Consider the following 24,236-nt stretch of genomic DNA (forward strand, 5'->3'; position numbering starts at 1 on the left):
TCCAGCGCGGAAACGCGCGCCACGCGAGTCGCAATTTCTTCTGGATTCCCTTCCCCTCCTCGTAAGGAGGAACGCGGCAGCCTCCCTGCTAACGAAGCTGCTAACGCGGCTCGCGCTTTTTACCGACGCGGAAGAAATGTGGCAGCGGGCGGAAAAACACGTTGGAAAGAACACGCGAGGCAGTATCAACGAAAAATATGACTCTCTTTACCTTTACTCTTCCCCCTCCTCCCTCTCCCTTTTTTTTACCCACCCCTCCACCCCGTTTCCTTCCGCTCCCTGGGAACTTCTGAACCTTGTGTAACTCACTCCGAGTTTGGAATTTAGGAAAGGGGGTGGAGAAAAGGTTGCGGGATAACTTTTTCGCGCGTGTTTCCCCAGCCGGGGGAGTGGGGGGAGGGAAGAGTTCATCTCGGCGGAAAAGAAGAGAAAGGTTGTTTGAGAAACGTTGCTCTTTTTTTTTCTTTTTTTTTTTTTTTTTTTTTTTTTGGAAAAAGAAAGTTTCGACGAAAATTGTGACGTGACCGTGAAATCGAAGCCTCGTTATCCCCTAACAAGTGTATAAAAAATTCGCAGTAGATCGATTCGAACACGATTGAATTATTGCAAGAGTTTGCATATCGAGCAAATGGCAACCGCTTCTTGCGTGAAAGGATTCGTGATTAAAAACGTAATGATTTTTTCTTTTCCCAAAAGAACGGGATGTATTTTTGGAAATCTTGTAGAAATTTAAATTCTCCATAAGAAAATATTATATTTTATCGTATCGTGATTACGTTGCGGAAGATTATTTGTGATCGATATTTTTAATCAACTCATAAAATTACGAAGAATCTTGCTGTGATTGGACAAAGGATTAGTTTTTTCTCACGAATCCTCGATGATATTTTTTCCATCAACGCTCTTCCCTCCTTGGTTAAAATATTCCTATCTAGAATTATCTGGAACCACATCCACGAGGTCCTCTCGAAATGAAATTACAAAGCTCTGGAAAAAGACGTAGCCTAAATCTATCCTATAGAAAAAATGTGACGGCCATTTCGAAATTTCTAGATCGGAAATTTCAACCGATTCGGGGAATATTCGCTCGATATGCATCGATTCCGCGCCCGCTCTATGATCATGATCATTTCTTGGTCGCGAACCCTGTTAAAATTGGCAGAAAATAGAGATGGCACATCGGCACATCGTTTCTACGAGGCTTTGATTTCCACGCAGGTTGAAAGCGGGAGAAGAAGGCCTGTTGTCAGGCGAGCAGTTTCCGAATTTCCAGAGAGGAGTCGTCTCTCGGCAGCGCGTCGCCGTTAAACTGATATGCCAATTGTAGTTACAACTCCGGTTACGCGTCCCCTACCTACCTACCTACCTACCTACCTACCTATCTACCTACTACGAGTAGGTTGAGTCGTCCTCTTGTGCGCGCCCCACTCGAGGGTGTACGCCTCTACTCTACTACACGAGGGTATATAATACGCTTGGAAAGTGCGCGAATGGCAGTGCTCGTCGAGAAAGATTTTTCCATGAGATCGAGAACCGAGTTGGCTGTATATATATATTCGAATCTACCACGATCTCGCTATCCTTCTTTTTTCTTTTCTATTAATTGGACCGCTCGAAAGATAGAGAGAGAGAAAGAGAGAGAGAGAGAGAGAGGTAGAGCGAGAGTTTTGGCGCCAACGAAAAATTTCCTCCCCTCCTTCGATCTCGCACAGAAACTCGTCGATTCGTCTCCTCTTCGATTCCTCCTTCCTCTTCTTCCTCTGGTGCCCTCTGGTGAACCTTTTTTTCACGCCTTCAGCATCCATCCACCCATGTTTCTTTCTTCTTCTTCTTCTTTCTTTTTTCAGGATACATTTTTTTTCACGGGATCGAGAATCGAGTAGAAAGCGGAAGATTGGGGAAAGGGAATGGGGGACGCGTCGCGGTGGATGCCGAAGTGGTCTCTCGATTTCTCAACCCTGGTGGGCGAACCTTGTTGTCGCGTACCTTCGATCCGGCGGTGTGCAGCAGCCTTGAGTGTGGTTGTGTGGTAGCCAGTGGCGTGTCCTTACGCGTATCTGTGCATCGAGTGCTCGCGGCGCTTGCTTCCTCTGCGCTCGCGCTCGCAAACTGGTTCCGGGCTCGGCGGGTTCGAGTACGTGAGATTACTGGATCCTCGTGGGGGTGGCGCGCTCATCGGGGGCGGGGGCGGGGGGAAGAAGCTCTGCAAGCACGCCTAATTCCAAACAACGAAACAGGGGGGGGAAAAATGAAAAGAAGATTTAACGATAAACCTCTAATCTTAACCTGTCTTAACCGTTATTTTACCTATATTATAATAGGTAACGATTGAACGTGGTACATCATTTTGCCCGCGTTATTATTATAATACGGTGATTGAATTTTATGCATGCGGGAAATTGTGACGATCAAATATTTGTTTTTTGAATGTATTATATATCAATTATATATTTAGAAGAATTTTTAAATTTTCGAATGGAAAAATGTATCGATAAAGAGAGAGTAAGATTCCCGATCGAGGATCATAATTTAAAGAACTCGCGAGCTTGAGAAAACTCGAGAGGTTTAAATCTTCCTTTTGTTTCGAGCGAATATCTCGACCGAGAATCTTTACGGAGTAAGATGCACTGGAAATGAACGGAGGATTCTTGGAATAGATCCGACCTACTTCTTTTTCATGGGTATTAGTGGAACGAAAAAATGTGTGCAACTGAATCGAGGATTTGGAATAGATCGAAAAAGTAAAGGGAGAAAAATCTGCGAGAGATATGGCTATATACAAGAATAATAACAAATTATCCCTCTTTACAATCTCGAAATTGGAACGAAGATAATTCAATAATTTCTCGAATGCAAAAAAAAATGATGTACCTCACGTCTTTGTCTTAAACTATACCAAACTGATAAAGCTCAACGTATACTTCGATATATAAAATGTTAAGATCGTGCGTTTACCTTCGCGCTACCCCTCGACGAAGACTTGGAGAAAACGCTGTCCTGATCGCTGCTCACACTAGGCACAGGCATTGGTACTGCGTAATCGTAGGTGGCATCTGTAATTAAAGAAAAAGAAAAAAAAAAAAAATTCGAAAATCATCAATCCACGAAATCGTTCGTTCGAATCTCTTCCGCTATAATAATTTCCGACAAGTGCGAACAATCATCATCGATCGCGCTTACCAGACTGCTCGACGTTGTCGTGAAGATCCTTGTTGTCTATAACGACGGTGCTATACCCGTAATAAGCGGCATGAGGCGGTTCCCTGTGCTTGTTCTCGTAGAATGGCTCCTGATACTCGTCCAGCCTCACGTCCCCCAACAGACGATCGTTCAGATCCCGTGGAAGCGTGGTCAGCTTGGTACCAGCGTATCGATCGTCCAACTCCTCCACCCTGTACGTCATCAACGATGGATCTTTCTCCGTTGTCCCGTATGCGGACTCGGGCGACAGGTGTTGATGATTGCTCGACGGGATCGCGGTCTTCGTACCCAGCGGGCTCGCGAAGTTCTTTCGTTGCCTGTGCCGCGTGATGATCAAGAAAATGGCCACTGCGAGCAGGAGGATCACCGCTGTTAAAACGCCGATGATCACGGCCATGTAATTCGAATCGTCTTGCTTCACGACTGGAACCTCGGCCTGCAAAGGATTGTCCCGCGCCGAGATTCGATCCCTTAGTCTCGGGGCTTCCGTCGTGGGCGGTGATTCCGGGGTGAAGTTCCCGTGAGCGATATCTGTGAGGAGAAAAGGGTAGTGCCTTCGTTCAAAATTTTTTTAAAAATTGGAAAGAAATTGGATTGAAAATGGACGAGAGACGATGAATGGGTAGAATTTATATATTTTTGTTAATGATATATAAATCATTAACAAAAATAATGGTAATGTTAATTATTAGTTTTTGATTAATGGGTTTGAATATTGGTAATTACCAGAGTCGAACGTGATCTCGCTGATCATGATCCACCTCGAGGCGAAGCCGAACCTCAGCTTAACGAACTTGCCGATTCGATGGTGCAGCTTGATCGATATGTTCCTCGAGTGCTCGAAGATCCTGTCCTCCATGTACGAGTACACGATCGGATCGCCCGTGTAATATTTGCCACCGACGCTGAACATTATGCTAGCCTCGGAGAACACCTGAACCGTGACAGAAAAAAACGCCCATATTTTTCTTTCTTTCTTTCTTCTCTTCTTTCCTCTTCCCCTATTTTCGAGAATCGAAATAAAAATGCTCTCGGTCAAGCATCAGTGAATATCTCGTTTCTTCGAGCGAAATGTAAATATAAAGGAATCTCTCGTCGCGATAAAAGGTCGCGAGAACTTATTCCATAATTCAGTAGAGAAACGAGGAGGATATCACGGTATACCGGCCAGGCATACTCGTAAATCGCGTTAACCGTGAAATATATAAAACAAGCCGTGGCCAAAGGTTGTTCCAGACGGTAAAATGAAGCCGCTTATTGTATAAGGTAAACGTGACGTAGTGGCCAATATTCAACATTAATTACACGTATAAATCAGCATCTTAAAAGGCTCTCGTTCCGCAGCACGGAGTTCCGGTATATTAACACGTACGTGTATCCAACGATTCCTCTTCCACGAATACACACCACGGTTTATCCACGGATATATAACGAGCAACTTTATAAGGGGCCAACCGCTCGGTTGACATCGACGACATCGATAATTACGAACCACCGCCCGCCTCTGCGCTAGCTCTGTCGCGGAGCGGAGACGCGTGGAATGCTAATTCCATACCGAGAAAGCGTAAGATAGTTAATACACGAGCGGAATGCCAGGCGGAAACCGAGGGAGGAAGGAAGGGAGAGGGATCGAGGCTGGTCGTGGAAACAGGTAGCCAGGACGACAGAGAGATACGGAGAGGGAGGAAAGTAGAAGAACAGAGGGGGATGAAGGGGGGAGAAGAGTAGAATACCGCGAAGGGCTTGGAAATGGAGATTACAAAGCTGAGATTATCTAACTCTCTTAGCCCCAAAGACGAACGCAGCAACGACGACGAGGATGCGTATGGATTTTCAAGGGAGTTCACCGTTCAACCAGCTCGTCGACGAACAGCCACGGCGGCTAAGATAGGGAGGGAGTGTGAGGAAGCCGAAGAAGACGAGCGTGGCGGCCACGAAACCGTGCGCAACCCGACTAAGGATGTATTCGAGGAACGCGAGAGAATGGAAGATGGACGAAGAGAGGGGGAGAGAGAGAGAGAGAGAGAAAGAGAGAAACTGGCGATGCTTTGAAGTGCTGTCTTTCAGAAGACGTGTCCTATCCGCGCGAGCGGGCGCTTGTTAATAGAAGGAGACGTTTAGGGGCGGTTGCTACCATCTCTCACCCCTTGCTCGCCCTCATACCTCGAGCGGTAGACTGCCGACTTGCCAGACTGTCGGTATTGTATTTGAATACGTGGCGTATCTGCTCTCCGGCTCGTTGCTCGCTCGTTGCATTGTGCGTACGAGAGAGAAAGAACAACCATCTCGATCGTCCCTCCTCGCCGTTTCTCAACTTTCCCTTCCCTTCTTCTTCCTTCTCTCTCTCTCTCTCTCTCTCTCTGTCTCTCTCTCTCTCTCTCTCTCGAACAAGAAGAAGAAGAAGAAGAAGAAGATTCCCTTCCTCGTTCGTGGCGATGCACCAGCAGCGTTTCTGCCGCCTTTGCCTTTCTTCGCCACCTCTTCGTGCCCTCCTCGTCGCGAGCGCGCGCACAATCGAGCCTCGGAGCCGGGTAATGAGGCGCTCCATTCAAATAAATCTTGATACCGGTAAGAAGAGCGTTTCGAGGCCTATTCCGTCGAGGCTCGGCCATCAACGGAAAACTTCCATTTTCGTGTCGTTTCGATCGTTGTCGTGGAGAGCGGAGAAGAGAGCACGCGAGGTATCACAGTTCTTTAGCACCCTCCTCCCTAGGCGATTATCCTCTTTGTTCGAGCGATCAAACTTGGGAATCCGAGTCAAAGGAGAACCTTCGTTTTAACCTTTCTCCATTTCCCTTCGAATCTCTGTCCCTTCGACCTCGCTTTTTCGAGGAGACACCCCTCTCGATCGCCAAGAGGCCTGAGGCCTCGGGTAATGAGGAGGGTGGTCTCCTCCATAGGAATAAATCTCGATACGGAGGACAGCAAGGTTGTTACATAGAAATTCGGCTCCACGAGAAATTCAATTGTCACCCGTTGGCCACTGTTGTTACCACCCTGTGTGTAAATTCGCGCTCCTCCTCGTTCTCTCTTTCTCCTCTCATCCTCCACCGACCGATCCAACACCAGGGCCAAGCGTTGTCGCGCCTCGTTACCCCATCCTACATCCGACCTTGACTCGAACGTGAAAACTGGATTTCACGCCTCTCGTCTTTTTATCCCTCTCGCCGCGTTTCCTCTTGAAGGCGAGGTTTTAAAGCAGGCGCTAGATCTTGCCGCGTATTCCGTCGCGATTGTCCATCCATCTACCCTCCTTTCTCGTCCTCGTCCTCATTTTCTCTCATCCGTCCAGCTCGGCTCTTGCTCCTCCTCCTCTCTTTCTCTCTCCTTCTCTCTCCTATTCCAGTGATCGTTTTCTAGTTTTCATCGCTATTTTTTCTTTTCTTTTCTTTTTTTTTTTCGTGCACCCTTTCTGTATCGCAGTCCTGCTCACGTTGCCGAGTCACCGCCGCGGGCCCTTCCAATTTCCTCCCTGTCGTGCTCGTATCTATCTATCTATCTCTCTTCCTCTTTTTTTCACGCGTTTTCGCGGATATTCGGTGAACGATCATAGAGGAAATTTGAAAATAACGCGACCGGGCTTTCGTTCAAAGAGATGGCCGGTAAGGGGATTACGGGATGGAAATTCGCAGGGTAGGAGATATATCGAGAACGAATCAAAATATTAAAATTTAAAGCGGATGGATCGAAACGGAGTTCCCTTCCTTCTGCTTCCTCTTCCATGTTATTTTTATTCTTTTTGAAAGAGAGAGAATGTAGGATTTATTACACGGGATTGTTTGACGAAATAACGAGGACGAGGAATATCACGTGATATGAAAGCGCTACCGGCGCGAGCCAACAGTCGACGAGGAGCGTGACTTTCGCTCTGCATGTTGTAGAACGTTGTAAATACGTGACTGTTCTCCGGGCCAAAAATCTGGCCGGAGGGTTTGTTCGTGGGGATACGAAGATCACGACCCGCAAACGTTGGGGAAGGCTCTGGTTTCCCTTACCGTCTCTTCCTTTTGCCTTCCGAGAGACGTCGAAATCACGACACCGTTGCGATTCACCACGGTTAACGCGCCCTCAAAAATCGTCCGATTCGATCGATAAATTCGTTTCACTCGAATTTATAGTATGTGTATCTTCACTATAAATATCACTCGGATCATACCTTTCGTATAATTAATTTAATTTTTATTATAGATAGAAACCAATCTGACTTACGTCGATTTGAACTCAAATCATGTAAGATTTTAAGAGTCGAACTCAAAATTTAAACTACTGGGATTATTTAATTTCGAATAATTGATTTTCGTAGTTAATTTTGAAATAAATACTAGCAATCTCGAATAATCGATAATTATCTTCTTGATATTCCTATCTCTGACGCGAATGAAAGTAAAATTATTCATTTCACAGATCCCCCCACAAAAGTTGCTTACCTGGACATCCTTGGTGAACTGATTGTTGCAGAATATGTGCACGGCCGAGAACTCCCTCACGTGGTCGAACTCGAACTTGATCTCGAGCGGATGGCCTGACCTGGTGTCGTTCCTCCACCCGACCCATCCCTGACCCCTGTCGTAATCGTAGTAGCTCATCTTGAAGTTGTCGGGCCCGATCTTGCCGTCCGTCAACTGTCCCAGTCCGCGCAGAAGCTGGCCGTCCCAGTAACCGTCGTACGTGGCGTCGAAGAACTCCCAGTTGCCGCGTTTGTCGCCCTGGGGCATCGAGTACGACACGATACCGTCGTTCCACGGGCAACCGTACAGTTCCACCCGCATGCAAACGGTGCGACGATGGTAGCTGTAAGGCCAGAAGCGGACTTTGCTCGCCCACATGGGTGGCTCCAGCTCGTGCTTCGACTCCAGGTACGTGTTCTTGTTCCCGTCGATCACCTGTCGCACCACCCATTCACACCTCCGTTAAATATTTCCACATATTTTCCATATATTTATATGGAAACGATTATTATTTGAAACCAAACGCTTAAAACGTCTTAATAAATTCAAATCATCAATTATTAATTCTTTGATAAAGGCACCATTGTATCGTTCCATCACGATAATTAAAGATAGCCCGTCAAATCATTCGTGGAAATTTCTATATATATATATATATCTTTATCAACGTGGAGGATCGTTATTAACACTTGACGTGAAACTCGCTCGAGGTCACATGTTTTGAATAATTCATAGAAGAAGGTATCCGGGGGTCCACGTATACTTGGAATTACGACTCGGTATCATTAAAATACCATAAACTATCGGCCTGATCGCATCGATAATGCACGACGATTCGAGCATAATGTGCGTAATACACCTGTCGGGGTCAGGGCGAGGCACGGTCACGTGAGCGGGCATACGTGAGAATCTCGCGTGGAGGAGTCGAGTGGCGCTGTCAAGTCCGGTAAGTGGAAAATAAGAGGTGCTTTGTTTCGAAAGGGACGACCCTCGACGATGCTGCACCGGGAATTTCTCGATCCCCAGCCGCGATACAGCGGCCCGGCCCGGCTCTCGTGGAATAGAACGCGCCTTGTTCCCTCTGAGAACGCGTGAAACGAGAAATCGCGGCGGCCAGGAACGCCCACGACATTTCTACCGGCGTTCCTCGAACCGCTTCAACCAAAGAAGAAATTCTTTGGTTGAAGCGAGAGATTTTTCCAATTTCGTTTCTTCCTGTCTTGTTAATCTTAAAAATTAGAATTTTTAAATGTTAGAAATATTTTCTTCGCGTAAGAAGAAATAATTTTCTTTCTCTTAGAAAGAATTTCTAACTTTTTTTTATGTGTTATTAAGTAAATATTAAAATTAGAATTTTGGGTTGTTTCAATTTAGATCGCGCGAAGAAATAAAGAAAGTGTAAGAAGATCCATTTTCTAAACTCCATTGTTTGAGAGAAGAAAAGAAACGAATCTTCCAATCGTTTACAATTTTCCCCACTGTTGCCTTTCAAGCATTTGTTCGAAAAAAAAATAACACGTCCATTCTCCAAAATACGCTTCCCAATAACGTAAATTAAAATATAATTAAGAAAGGGAAGAAAAAGAATCGCAATGTTGGTGGTAGAAACTTGAAACAGCGGACACGTTTCTCGAAACGGGAAACGTGTCAAGTTTTCCCTGCAACGAGTGCAGTTTTCCCGATCGGGTGCCAAGCGGGTTCCGCGACGGCTGTGGAAGAAGGAAACGGCGATTAAAAGATGATGGCCGTCCGCGGTGTCCGGTAATTAGTTGACACCGTTTTATTCGCGCTCGTTATTCCCTCGGGCGATTTCCCGGCTGATGTTCGCCGCATCGAAGCGAAATACAATGAGCCGACACGCGTGAAATTCCGGCTGGCGTCGCGCCGTGGACACAACGTTTCGCTTCGGCTTCGTTACAGCCGGCTTAATGAGCGCGCCGCGCTCGTTAAGGGGGCCGAAATACGCGGCTGTAAACGGAACGCTTCTGAAAGAAGTCTGATTCAACGATACGGAGAAAAGGGAAAAAAGAAAGGAGGGTCGGTGATATTTTAGTTAAACCGGACGTTTTTGCGCCTCGTTGAGAGTGGCGTGGGGTAAATAACGATGATTTTTATTCCTATCGCGAGATCGGTAAATGGTCCGATTTTTTTTCTCTTTTTTTTTCATTCCTGCCACGAAATGGAAATTATTAGGGGATAATAAAGATATTTCGAGGACGAGCTTTATAGTGCTTTATAGATAGAAAGATAAATTTGACACGAGGGACGTGCATACATTCGTGTATAATAAAATACAAGTTTTCGTTCCACGCCATTGCAAGATTGGTAAACAGTCGAATTTTTTCCCTCTTCGTTTGTGAAATAATAAAGGTATCTCGAGGACTCTCTAAGACTTCAGCCTGCATAGGGGAAAGATAAATTTATCAACTGATAAGAGGAACACGCGTGTTTATATCTCCGCCAAGTACGATTTCTCGTTGAAAACGACGAGAATGAATAAAACAACACGTTTTACATCTACGGTATTGCAAGATCGACGACTTCTAAGTTTTCTGTGAACACGCATCTAGGAAAAGAGAAATAACGTGTTGAAATAAAGATATTTCGAGCTTGGAGGATAAATTTAATAACCCGGAATAAAAGAGGCCGGGGCAGGCAAGTTACTCCTCGCTATTTGTACTTCGCCAACCAACAAAGTAACGCATCACGAAACGATAGATAAGATAAGCTCCGCTTCCTTGCCTTGCATCAAAGCGAAAACGAAGGAAGAAGGTTGCTCGCGTTAAACGATTCGATAACGCGGCTTGTATAAATCGGCATCGACCGATCGTGACGAGCGCGCGATCAAAGGCGTTCCTCCTCTCGCCGCCTTTAATCGAGAAAGGGACGCCACAAATTTCCATCTCGTTCCGAGAAAAGCCGCGGGGACCAAAAGGCGACGACGGCGAAAATACGACGGCATTTACGAGCCGTCGACTCGTCCACCACCGCGGGAAAAAGAAGAATAAGTAATCTCGATATTTATTCCGCGCGCGCCCACGCCTCCGCCCGAAAGACGTTTCCATCTCTCGTTCTTCGTTTTTAAGAGAGAGGGGCAAGGGGAAGTGAAGGGAGAAAAATTCGGTTCCAAATCCGTTTTAGCGGCACTTTCGCTCGTGGACAAATTCCAAGCCGGGACCGTGGGGCAGAGATTGGTAGGGCGTGGCGCACCACCAACGCCCATTTTATGTTAATGTTTTCCGCGCCTCTTCGTCCCGAATCGTCAGCGATCACCCGCCGAACAGAAGCCGCGTTGATGGCCCCGTGTCGTCGACAAAGATCGTGACGGATAAGCTGTCTGACGGTTTAATTAGACGGATATATTAGACGCGACGGGTGGTCCACCGAATCGGTGGGCCGAGAATTTTCCAACATGTGCTCGCGAAACAAAAGTTTTCGAATCGAGTGTGCTAAGTGAAAAAAAAAAAAAAGGAGAAAGTTTTCGTCTCTTATCGCGTGGAACGATGTGGAAAAAGAAAAAAATCATTGACAAATCGTGACATCGCGTGAATTTCTAATATGAAATAATTACTTAAGTTTAAGTTTAATTAAGTTTGAAAAAGGACAGAAATTGATAATTTATAACGATTCAAATTAAAATAAATGTTTTGAGATTATAAAATTGAATAAATTTAAATAAATTTACAGAATATTTCTCAACTATTGAAATATGACCGATCAATTATCGATTGGTTGTCTGCATACGCGTATTTAATCTGTAAACGTTTAAAAAGAGGATTTAAAATTTGAAGCAATTATACATTTTATACATTTGAAAACGAATTTTGGCCCGATGGATCTGTTGTGTGGAATACGAGAGAGAAGATTCGATAATATTTTTATATTTTTCCAAACCTGATGAACTCTATCTCTATTTTTTTTCCTTTTCCTTTTCGATCCTCTTCTCTTCGTTAAGCGTAATGTTTATAGATAAGAGGGAGAGGTCAAAATAGACTTATCAAAGTTCTTCTCCTGTGATCTTTATACAAACGTAAGTATACTTACATTGAGAATATCTGGCTGGTTTGATATTAATTGCGGAAGATAAGAAGAAACTTGAAACGCGTGTGTGTACGTGTAAGAACGTCTTTGTTCCTTTCACGAAGATCTACAAGCCCGCATCAATATTTTCTAATATACAAGAGCTACGAATATTCAGACCTTTAATCCTATTAATCCTCAAACTCGAGATAATGCTTCTTGGTACATTGAGACGAGATAGAGTCGAAACTCTCTTTGTGACTCATTGCGAAAGAACTCGTTCCTGCTAACAATTTTTCACAGCCGTCTCTCATCCTCTTCGGATGAACCTAGGCTTCGATTAATCCAAATAATCGAGACGTACAATCGCGTTATACGTTGCAACCATATTATACCATTATTAATACTAATATTAATAAGTTTAAAATCATCTTCCAACTTTCCTTCCAGTTCCTCTCACAATCCAGAACGATCATCCAGAAAACTTCAAACTTCAAAATTTATATACTGTGTCCCTGGAATAGAATAGAACGGGATATAGCGGCAAAATTACGATACAATACTTACCGATTAGCTCATTGTCATTGCTAAAAGCCGAGGGGATTTTTTGCGCGAGAGGGACGACAACGAGATAATTTATACGAGGTATATCGCGCCAAATACGGTCGTTGAAAAATATTAGACGCGTCCCACTCGCCTTTTTCGCCTTCTTTTTTCTCTCCTTCCCCCCTCCCTCTCCCGACTGCGAAGCGGTCGGAGAGAAGCCGTTGACAACCGCACGCCACGTACCACCGAGGTTGGCTCGGTCCGCAGGCCGAGCTGTTACGAGAGATTATTCGTCGGATAAGCCGAGTGTCGTTGTGTAATTAAGCGGGGAACAGAGCCTCGCAGCGGGAAGGAGGAGGAAGAGAAAGAGACACGAATTTCTGCAGATTTATCCCCGCTAACCACGCGGTGTATTCGTTCGTTCGTTCGTTGGGTGGGCCGTTTCGTTTCGTTTCCGCTCGCCTGTAACCACCTCGTCCCTCTCCCTCTTTCTCTCCACTCTCGCGCCACTTTTTCCCACACGGTTCCACGAAGAATGGGCCATCGCCGATACGAGGGAATCTCCATTTCCTTTCGCTTTTTTCGACCGGTCCGCGAACGCCTCGGTCTCGGTTAATTAAATCGGTTTATGGCCGGGATTGGACGAAACAGGGAATCAGCGGGGGACCGGTCAACCTTTTCGACGACCCGGTAATTTATGAGCGATCATTGGCGGGATGTAAATGAATCGAGAAAAAAGTTGATAAGAATGGAGATATTCGTTGGACTCGTTTAATTATTAAAATAAATTTATTGGCAAACAGCGCGATCGTGTTTTGTTCGTGTCGTCTTACTCTTCGTGAATTTTTTTTCTCTTTTTTTTAGAATATTTCGATCACTCGCGATATACGATTGGTAATTGAAAAAGAAACTTAGCTACTAATTATCGATGCATGAACTCTCTATTATTTTTAGTTTCTATTCGTCTCTTGTCAATAAATATATTTCGTCATTTTGAATAATTATTATTATTAATCAATTAGCATTCTCAATTAAATACGAAACGAAAAAGTTATCATTGATATTAAAAATATCAAAAGTTTTAATAGTATGATGGAGTAGGTGCATACATAATTCGGTCTCTTGGCGATTCCCTGATCATCGATCGACACGAAAATACGATTACCACGGAACAAAAGATCGCTTTAACGTTAAATCTATTATTATTATTCGAGAGAATGGAAAAGTTGAAGGAACGAAACTTCCAACGCGGCAATTTTTCGTGCACTTTCACTTCCTTTTTTGCCAACGCCTCAACTGTTTAACAAGCGAAGGGAACTGCGTGCCGGCACAACTTCTTCTCCCTGGGAGAAATATTTTCGGTGGCGCGGGGTTATTTCGCATGTAAAATGGAATAAGGGCGGTTAAATTTCGACCTTCGTGCGATGCACACGGCGTGGGTTCGATCGAGGTGAGGCTATTCGAGCCAAACGCGCGTCTATGTAGGTGAGTCGAAATCGTCTGACCCGCGAGCAAGCAAGCACGCGACGACTTTCCCTTCCCTCGTTTTATTGATCCACCCTCCTATACAAATAAGCTCCAACCACCCTCTCCACGTATATACCAAAACTTCCAAGGAAATCCACCTCGACTGGACGTTCACCTCTTTCTCTTCCTTTTTTCGTTCTTTTTTATTTTTCCTTCCTTCCTTCCTTCCTTTCTTTCCTCCTTTCTTCGTCCCTTTCTTTTTTCGTTTCACCCTTCAACGCTGTTCTCGGGAATCACGATCCTTCCACGCTCAGGTGGTAGTGTATAAATGTCCCTGTCGCGAATAAAACAAGAACACGCGGATCGAAAATAACGTTATCGTCGACAGGGCGAAATGACTTATATTGGTTCCCGCGTCGCTCTTCGGAACAAATATCACGAAATGGAGGAAGAAGTTGTTTGGGACGTCGAGGCTCTCTTATTTTCCACCGATTTTTCCACGGACAATGACGAATCGTATTGAAAAACAATCTCGGACGCGATTCGTATATTCAATTTCTTCGATTCTTTTTTCTTAATTTTCAACGGATTCCTTCGATAACTGTAATAAAATTATACGCAATTCGTGGAAGAATAACCCGTTGAAAAAGTAAAGTCTGGTTAAAAATCTCGAGTAAAGTTACTTTAAGTAATTACTTGTTAAAATGCTTAAATGATATTTATTCGTAGCTATTACGACGTCGCTTATAATCTCGGCCGTTTGACAATTATTCGCAATTATTATTATGTTTCGAACGATAAATTATCGAAATAAAATTCAAACTATTAAATTTTGCCCATCACTGCTGGATTTTTAATACGATGAATTATCATTAATATTCGAGGCAAATCTCTTTTTAATAATATGTTGTGTCGTATACTTCATGACGAGCACAGCTTTTAATTTAATTTTCGTGAAATTTTTTTCGTACTCGACGAACATAATTATCCATAAGCAGAAATATGGGCATTAAACCCATGAAAAAGTAACTAATTTCAAAATTTTCCAAACTTATATCCATTAAATAATTTTCATCCATTACTATTCATACCACTTGTCGTATCAAAGTATTTTTCCTTGAATAACGAATTTGATTACAACTAAACTTAATTTCCCTCCAGTCGTGCAATAAAAATTACTAAAAATGATACTAAAAACTATATAAATATACGGAGACCCGTCTCGTTTTACCACACACACACACACACACACAGCAAAGTTATAACGCCCACGTCAACGGGCGGAATGCCTCGTACACGCGAGGGACAGTTCATTCATCGACGTCAACCCGCTCCTTCTCCGCTCCTCTCCGCTCCGCGAAAGTCGCGAGATTCTCGGTCTTCGAGTAACGAAGACCAATCCTGTGTATTCTCCGGAATAATAACAAATGGATCTCCATTGTTGGGTGTCGCTAATTAAAGTGGGTACCGAATCTATTCCAGTCGAATCATCATCGAAGAAACTTGCCACTTTTCGAGGGAGAATCACCGTGATTCATCGTCTCGTTAACATCACTGGTTTGGTTTTTACCGGTCCGGATCCGCGCCGTGGACAACCGCCACAAATCATCCCCGATAATCCACGCTCTAAATTTAACCGCCGCGATTCCGCTTACGCGCGCGCGCGCAATTCTGCCGAATTGTCGCGACCTGTTAATCGAATTGTGAATTAGTATAATATCGAGTATCGATTGGAATTTTTGTTTTCTCTTACTCGAACTTGTTATATATTGTGAAATGTAAGATGAATAAAAGTGAGACTCGAGTTGATTATATTAATTTTTGGATAAGGTCTTGTTTATTATATATCTTGATAATAACTTTTGATAAAGAAGAAAAAAGTGGAATTTTAATCGATCGATAATTAATCTAGCCTCGTGAAAGCGGTATCGATCGTTGACCGACCCCTTCTCCCTCGTACTCCGTCTTTCCTCGTAGAGGAAATCCTTCGAACGTTGCAGGGCATCGAGACGATGTGAAATATCGTGTTCGAAGATGAACGGAATTCAGTACGCTGACAATAAGAGACTTTGCGTGATTGGTTTGACAGCGGACGTCATCCTGCTTTCGAAACCTAAACCTCCTACCTTCTAGACGTTGAACAGATCATGGATCATGGAGACAGAAACGATAAAGATAATAATAAACGTTTGGACGTCTGATAGATAGACTCAACAATTCGTTCTCGTTAAAGGTAAACTGTTAATACGAGATTAATAAGTATTTACGTCTGATACGGAAGATATCGTCGAAAGATATTCGATCGTTCTTTAAAATTAGAATTGAAAAAATTGTTGGTTACGCGTTTAGTCTTTTTCGACGAAAAGTTGAAGGATGCGAAAAATTTTTGTTTGTGAATTAGTGGGAAAAAAAAAACTAAAACGAATCGACTGCAACTAATTTCCAACTTTCAACTTTTTTCGACGACCGTCTCGAAAAAAGAGAAGGGAGGGGAGGAAGAGAAAAGCTGTTTCTCGAGTTCGAGAGACACTTTCCTTTTCCCTTACTTTCCTACTATACTATAGTTTCTCCAGTAGAAAGCGCAATCGCGATCAATTATCGCGACACGTTTGAAACGGCGCGATTTTAATACTCACCTCCTCGCCCCGCACGTCCCTGTACCGGACCCACTTGCCGAGCTTCGGCCTCCAATACTCGAGCATATACGCCTCCGAGTATTCGACACCTTGGCCGTTGCCAAAGCGGCCCTGAGTGCCTGTGGCGGTGATCATGTGGACCGTGTGAAGATCGATTTCCAACCACTCGCGTGGCTCTGTGGTGATCTGCAGCTTCGGGCACCAGGCACCTCCGTGGCTCTCTTGCTTCAGCCTGTAAAGGGTAAATATTTACACTGAGATTACCGGTCTTCTTTATTTCTTCTCTCGTTTTTTTTTTCTTTTCCTTTTTTTTTCACCCCCCTCTCTCCCCAGTTTTATCTCTCTGTTTCCACATTCCTGTTCCCTCGGAGGTAGAATTTTTTTTCCCCATCTTTTTTTTTCCTTTTTCTTTTTTTTTTTTTTTTTTTTTTTTTATCCCTCGTCATCCGGGGAAAACGAGAACGCCGGTGAATCATTTCCAAGGGATCAAACCGAGCCTCGTCGTAGGGAAACGTGGAGATTTTTTTCTGGGTCTCATTGGGAATTTCGACGCGTAACTTAATTTCCACGCGTTCGCGAATCTGGTGGCTCGCTGTGTGCGTACACACGGTGGAACGACGTTCGAGTGTTTAAATGGCGTAAGTGATATTTGAACGATATTTGTACGGGGCGCTTGCAGGGTTTTAATCTTTCTCCTTTTTCCTCCCCAACGACAATTGCGCGGGGATTTTCCTGTTTCACGGGGACGAAGATGTATGCGGTTACGTAAAATGGATGATGACGTGTATAAAATATCGCCAAACTGTTGATTCTTTCCTTACCTAATTTATCGCGTTGCAATTCATCTACCTCTCGATTCGCAATCTAAAAGTCTCGTTCGAAAAATTGTCGAAAAAAAAAGTCGAAATTCTTCTCGTTCCTTCTCTTTCAAAATCCCCCCCTCCCTCCTTTTCAGATTCGTCTAAAATTTTATCGCACGTTTCACGTTATATATATATATATACAGAAACATTATTATATTCACCACGTTTCCTTGCCTCGCCTTGCGAGAATCTCGCAAAGTCGACAATTACTTATCGACTTATCCCATCGTATTCACGGCGCCTTTTCGTCGCGGGATCCGCGCACAATCGTGGGACGGACGTTGCGATCGACGTGGACAATCGATAAGGATCGAGCGATAAGGCGGCTCGTAAAGGAGGAGGATGACGGTATAATCGGAAATGTTACATGGTCGCGGGAAAGGAAATCGTATAAATACGTGATCCTGGCGGTGGCTGACGGATAACCGTCACCTCTGCCCGGCCCCCGATACCGTGGGAGGGGGAGGGGGTGAAATTATAATTTATCGATCGAGCCGAGCCACCGGATGGCATGAATTAAAGATGAGCTGGCACCGGCGCTGCCGTGCAACGGGGAAGCCACTCTTCGAGAGCCGGCTAATAATTGTATTCGCGCATAGCTTCCGTCTACGGCATTAAAAACCTCCCTCTCTCTCCCCCTCTCTCTCTTTCTCTCTCTCTTTCTCCTCTCCCCATTTCCACGTCGGGCATCGCCTCTCTGATTGTCGCGGAAAACGCGCGAGAGGAATGCCGGCGTCGATCCGACGGGGAAATCGACAGGAATTCACCGATGTTCGAATTCAATCGGACGATTAAACGGCGCTTCAATCGGCCATTACTGTGCCGTTATTTATTTGCCATTTCGCGTACGCGAGGAGACGAATTTGAAACGTTTGAAATTTGTGGAATTTTAATTTGGGAATGGAAATTTTGTAAAAAAAGAGAAAAGAGAAAAGAAAGGGTAGATTTAATGGATCTTGAGGAAATTGATTGAAATATATTTGTAAGTAATTTTTGGTGAAATGAGAAGGAGGAAGAAGAACGATTTATGAAAAATTCGTTTCGTAAATATTACGCTTTGCACTATTTATTCTCGTTAATTAAAATAAGCGTGAGAAATTTTGTTTCTCCAAGAATTCCCTGTTAATTGGCTCGCGTTAGCTTTACTTTAGTTATGGAAAGAGAGTCGTGCTGCGTCAACAATTCTTAATATGTTCGCAAAACATTTTCATTTTCTATTTTCGTGGGATCACATTTCTCCCTTCTCTGTTCTTTCTTTACGTTTCTACTTTGGAGATTACCTTAGAAAATAAACGTTTGAAGTAATCCTCATACAAAAAGAAAAAAAACTTGCAAAACAAATTCTCGCCGATAAATTAAACACCGTTTCATCCAAAGATCTCTGCATCTCCCGACTGTTTCTCCTATGAAAAGAGTGGATAGAAACAAGGTCCACTCTTCAAACGGCCGACGCACAATCCAAACCCTCTCCCAAAACCGAACTTCCCGTGTTTCACCTTTGACGCGAGCAACAAACACGCCCTCGCCTAGTCACTTTGTTGAAACTCAATTTCAACAATAAAAAAAAAAAAAAACCGAGAATTCGGCTTGCCTTCCCTCCCTCCCATCCAAGATTACTTTCGAACAGCGCCGCCTCCTCCCTTCTCCCCCCGAAACTCGCAAAAAGAAGCCGCCGCCAGTTCAGTTTGCACGAACGAGAAGGAACGAGAAAGAGGTGAACTGGAGGGTAGGCCGTGGTTATATACAATCTTCTGCAAAATATTCGCAATAAAGAGGTGAGCTGCCACTCCTCTCTCTTTCTCTCTCTCTCTCTCTCTCTCTCTCTCTCTCCCTGTCAGAATTTTAAGCGTCGCTTTTGACGGCGGGTAAAAGAGCCCGCGTCGTGTCCCTCTCGAACGAAGAGGAACGCTCCTCTCCAGAAGAGAAGCAGAAGGAACGCTACGGTTTCGTCGAGGAGAGACAAGGATACACCGGTGTTGGATCGAAAGAGAAATGGAGAGAGCAGCGTTTCGAGAGCAGCGAAACGCCATAACTCATAGCCCATTAAGTGAGCTCGAACTGGGTTGGCTGCCACTTTGATACAGTCCAGGGCATCAAAGGCATTCCGCGGCTCGCGCGCGCCCTCCGCGATAAATCTCGAGCGGGGCGAGCGATTGCGCGGGCCGAGCCACGTCGGCGAAATCGTGGAGGAGAGCGACGCTACTACGGGCTCGATTATCGAGAAGAATGGTTTCTCGAACGCGAGCCAACTCGAGGAGGAGGAGGAGGAGGAGGAAGCTCGAGGACTTACGGGGATGATTTGTTGCGGACGTGAACGAGCTTCCGATGGATAGGCGAGGAACCGTGGCGCGATATGTCGCTTCCTTCGTGAGATGTTGCTCGCTTCCTCGATGAAAACGTGTTCCTTCCGTGGAAACGGGGTGGATCTGGAGGAACGCGCGCGAAGACGAACGACTGCGCGAGCCGTAGAACCTCTTTTATTTACACGCGCTCCGTTCTTTTTTAGACAGGTCTTCTTCTTTTCCCGTTGTTCGCCCGTTGGCCAGAAGAATCTTTCCTTTCCCTTGTGCGTGCGTGTGAAATAGAGTTTCCGGTTTTCGAGGGAGAGGAAGGAAGAAAATTGTAAATTTGATTTACGTTTGTCACGTTTGTTGAATTAATTAAAAATGATCGTACGGTGGATCATGTTTGTATTCAAGGATATACACGCGCGTCGCGTGTGAATATTTCAAAGACCGACTTTGTCCAAATAGTCTTGAATTTTTAACAACGATGTTACAACGAATAATTGCAACGGAATAAAATTATATTATTGTCCATCTAATATTCTCAATAAGTTGAATTTGGAATTCGGTAAGAGTTCGTACTGGAGGGGATGAAATATGGGGATGGAAGAATCTTTTGTACGAAACGAATACGTTTCACGAGGGATATCTCGAGAAAGAGCTGTGTACACGTAATACGAGTTAGATTCGCGTATTTTAGGGTAAACGGGAGTCGTATGGGGTAAATAGGGTATTCACCGGGAAGCCCGTAGTATCAGGAAGCCATGGAAATGCCGTTGAAGAAGGTCTAGACGGTCTCCACCGGGTAAAGAGTGTGTGCACAAGCGACGATATCGGTATTGCATCGAAAAGGCTTTCCTTGCTTTATATCGCGGCCGAGAAAAAAAGAAAAAGAGCAAGTAAGAATAAAAGAGGAGGGAGGGGGGAAAGGAAACAACAGAGAAGAAACGATATCTTTTTCCTTTCTTTACCTTCTTCTTCTTACACACGTTAAACTTCCAATTATCGTGGCTGCATTAATGTGGCAGCTTTTCAACGAAATTCCATAGGACCATAAACATGTTCACGCCTCTTCGCGTCTCTCTGAATAACGGCACGGTGACGTTCAAAATGCCAGGGACCACCCATCGCTATCAAAGAAGTTCGTAAATGTCATCCGTGTTAATAAAATATTTCTTCCGTGAATGGGACGCGTGTAAAACAAACAAAACTAGCGAACTCCTCTTCTTCCTTTTTTTTTTTCTTGTTTGGAAGAATCCGATTTTTCGTCGCTTTTATACGGGGAGGGGATCTTATAGCCGTGTAATATTATATTTACGAACGTCGGTCGGATTGTATTCAATAACCGATTAAAAGATACGGAAATTTTTATTCTATTAATTCTTCGTTTCTCCATATTTACAATCGGAACAGAATAGATCTTATTTCTAGTTCAGTACATGTCTACGATCTTATAATCTTATATAAATTACTCTCGAATTAAAAATTTTTAACGTTAAGTTATTGCACGAATCTTAAAAGATATTTAAAGTTGTTCGAAGAGAAAGAAATATTCGCCCGATTCGCAAATTCTCGGCTCGTTAGCGTCGTCGGTGGTCCCATAAATCGGACCGTCCAGTCTACATCTGGTCAAAATTGGAATCCCCTGTTTTGGAACGGTGATTAGCCGAAACTCGTAATCAAAGGAATAAACGCAAAGGAGGCCGCGTTAACGATGGTTGAAGCGGTTCGTAACGTTCGACGCATGCGGGACATCGCGTCATTAATCCTCATTGCGGGTTGAAGGCCGAATGAGACGCGCGGTTCAGTGATTAATACGGTCGAGTCCTGATCGTGAGCCATCTCGATCGTGGACAGAGTGACGGACAGGAAGAAGATCATCCGTTTAAGCGGTAGAAAACATTTCGAATGAGATACGTTATCGTGGCGCACGTGATTCCTTTTCTCTTTTTTCGTCGTCGAATTCTCTCTCTTTCTCTCTCGCTCTCGCTCGCTCGTGCGTCGCGTTTTAAGCCATCCATCAAACCATCTCGTTTGATAAATCCTTCTCGTCCGGAAAAAAACGTTGCATTATTATCGTCTCGCTGGCGAATTTAATAACGTACGAATCCTTTGATTCGTTAAAATAAAAAAATTAAATGCCAAAAAAATATTACTATTATGGATGGACGAGATATTTTCTTTTTTTTTTATACACACGATGTTACACGATCGCGAGAACATGTACAAATATCGTAATACAATATACAAATAATAAATGGAAGATGAGAAGAAATTATACATCGCACATTGTGTCACATTATATTCGTATGAAATAAAGAAGAATAATTTACAACAGGAATATAGAATATTCTTTATCTCTCGTCTTCAAGAAGAAAAGAGAAAATTATTTACCTCGAATTTTCGAATTAAAATACTTCGTGTCGATGATGTAAATATATAAGCGAGATATCTCGCCAGCGAAAGGGTCAAGGATCCAATAAAATCGGTAACCCTTTCTCCCAGAAAAAACGTTGTAATTTCGTTTCACGATTTCTGCCAATTCACTGTTCATATATTTAACCTTCGCCCCTTGTTTGGACGCGCGAGGGTTGGAAGGAAAATAAACAGAGGGGGAGAGTGGAATTATTTTAAAAAAAAAAAAAAAAAGCGTCGTCGAAAGAAACGGCTGTATCTAGGTTAATCGTTCGGGGTAGGGGGGAAGAAAATAATTTTATTTCGCGAGATAGTAATAGGGCAATTCTAGCAGTGCGAGCGTAACGAGATCTTTCGCCCCTGCATAGAATCGCCACGAATTCAACCCCCGAATAGATCGGTTAACGAAGCGCACTGATTTCGGGAAATTGCATCTCTGCGCACGCCGTGCGCCCCTCACAAAGGGGGTTAATTTTATCATATTTCCGAATGTGTATTGCATCGAATCTGCATAATGCGCTCTATAAACGAGACGGTAATACACGGTTAATTCACTCACCGTCCGTGATGCGGACCGACGTTTCCGCTATCGAAACTCGAGCTCGCTGTGATGTCTGCATCGGGAATCGCACCAGATTCCATCCCCAGGGGCGCGATGCATTGTGCTGCAAACAAAGGAAATTGCTTTGATTATATACACGTTGTTATATTTCCGTATTCGTCCCTCGTCCACTTTCGCCCCGCGGTGGAGAGAGGAGGGGGGGGGGAGGGGGAGGCGCGCGCGATTACCACGCGAATCGAACGCTTTTAATCGTTTCGAACGATCGTGACGCAACGTTCAATCGAAGAACGCGAGCGTTCCCTCTTCTCTTGAAAAAATGATCAACACGTTGTAAAACCAGTTGTCCAATTTTCTTGAATATCTTGCTGAAGTTTTTTTTTATTTTTATTTTCGTTCTAATTTCCAGAAGAACTTGTTCTTTTTGCTCGTATTACGCGGAAATCCAGTTACAATGAAACTATTCCGTCAAAGAAGGAAAATTGACAATGGGCAAAAAGTGTAACGCAGCAGCTGAAACGCGAGGGGGTCGTTATGATAAATTGAACTCGGCGAGCGCGGCGTCGATTCATGTTCAAGAGAAGCCACTTGAAGCCAACCGACTTGGGATTAATAATAATAATCGACGATACTTCGTTCACGCGGAGAGAAATGTTATTTCGATATCTTTGAAAAAAGAAAAAAAAAAAGAAATGTAGAAAAAAACAAATCCTGAACTCCTCATCTCCATCACCCTTCCCTCCCCGTTGAAAATTAAATTTCCTTAATTCCCTTGATATTTTTCGCGCGAAATTTCGCAATTTATATTATCCTCTTTCCCCCTCCCCCCCTCTTTATTAACTTACACTACCAAACATTATCCCGCCAACTGACAGATTTTACGATCCCTTCGTATACATTCCCATTCGCGCCGTACCATCTGTTTTCGCCCGTTCTTCCATCGTCAGCCGATATCCGCGCTGTTTCGCGCCGTTATTTTCGTCCGGGCACGTTCATTACACGTTTTCAAACGAGCCCGCCGTTACGTGCTCGGATCGAAACGCGCGCACGATCGAGAAGAAAGGGAAGAAGAAGAAGAAGAAGAAGACGGGTCGTATTTTTCTCCCGATACGACGTTGGGCCCCCTCCCCCTCCCTCCCTCCTCCCGATAATTGCGATACAACGCGGCACGATACCGAGAAACCGCTTTTCAATCACGAGGTCCGAGGCGCGAGAAACATTTTCGACGATGCGAAATTACACGTTACGAACTGGTTCCGACTACGGCGCGCGAACACGCGACCGGATCGAGGCGTCGTCGACGCGCCAATAAAAACGACTAACCTTCTTCTCTCGTTCGAAACACGGCAGAGGAGGGGTAGGGGTAGGGGGGAGAAACGATCAAAGCGGGATCTGTTTACTCTAACGCGTGGAATCGGAGTTCTTGGGAATATACGGGGGATATAATAATACGGGAGTTTTAACGGGAAATGAAGAAACGGACAAACGCAATTCGCGGTGACAGATAAACCCGCGCGCGTCCAGGATTCGATTGAATTTTCGTTTAGCTCGTTTTTTATGAATATATATATATTTTAAAACGAAGAAGTTCTTTTTTTAATATTATTCGTCGCGTTTTTATTGTTTAAATTTCCGTCGTAAAATTTTAAAATTTACAAAATAATTTCTATTTTGGGTAACCAAGCAAATAATTAAATCTTTCATCAACTTCGATTCGAATTTATAAAATTGGTATCGTAACGTGTATACCTCTGTGATTTCTTTTGTACCGTTAATCGGGGCCGTATTAAATTTTA

At 44.0% G+C, this 24,236-nt stretch overlaps 1 protein-coding gene across 1 annotated transcript in view; it reads right to left on the bottom strand.

Moving 5' to 3' along the window:
- Positions 1-365: 365 nt before the first annotated feature.
- Positions 366-24,236, bottom strand: part of LOC122716543 (discoidin domain-containing receptor 2-like) — a 123,176-nt gene continuing 99,305 nt past the window's right edge. Inside the window, exons 3-9 of the mRNA XM_043939727.1 lie at positions 22,441-22,546; positions 16,319-16,550; positions 7,629-8,084; positions 3,928-4,135; positions 3,181-3,732; positions 2,956-3,053; positions 366-2,215 (exon numbers count right to left, since the gene is read on the bottom strand). Coding sequence (XP_043795662.1) covers positions 2,048-2,215; positions 2,956-3,053; positions 3,181-3,732; positions 3,928-4,135; positions 7,629-8,084; positions 16,319-16,550; positions 22,441-22,546 — 1,820 coding nt within the window. The 3' untranslated portion in view covers positions 366-2,047. The remainder of the gene's footprint in view (positions 2,216-2,955; positions 3,054-3,180; positions 3,733-3,927; positions 4,136-7,628; positions 8,085-16,318; positions 16,551-22,440; positions 22,547-24,236) is intronic.

Source organism: Apis laboriosa, unplaced genomic scaffold (assembly GCF_014066325.1).
Source record: "Apis laboriosa isolate Shangri-la unplaced genomic scaffold, ASM1406632v1 scaffold47_cov149, whole genome shotgun sequence".
Classification (NCBI taxonomy): Eukaryota; Metazoa; Arthropoda; class Insecta; order Hymenoptera; family Apidae; genus Apis; species Apis laboriosa.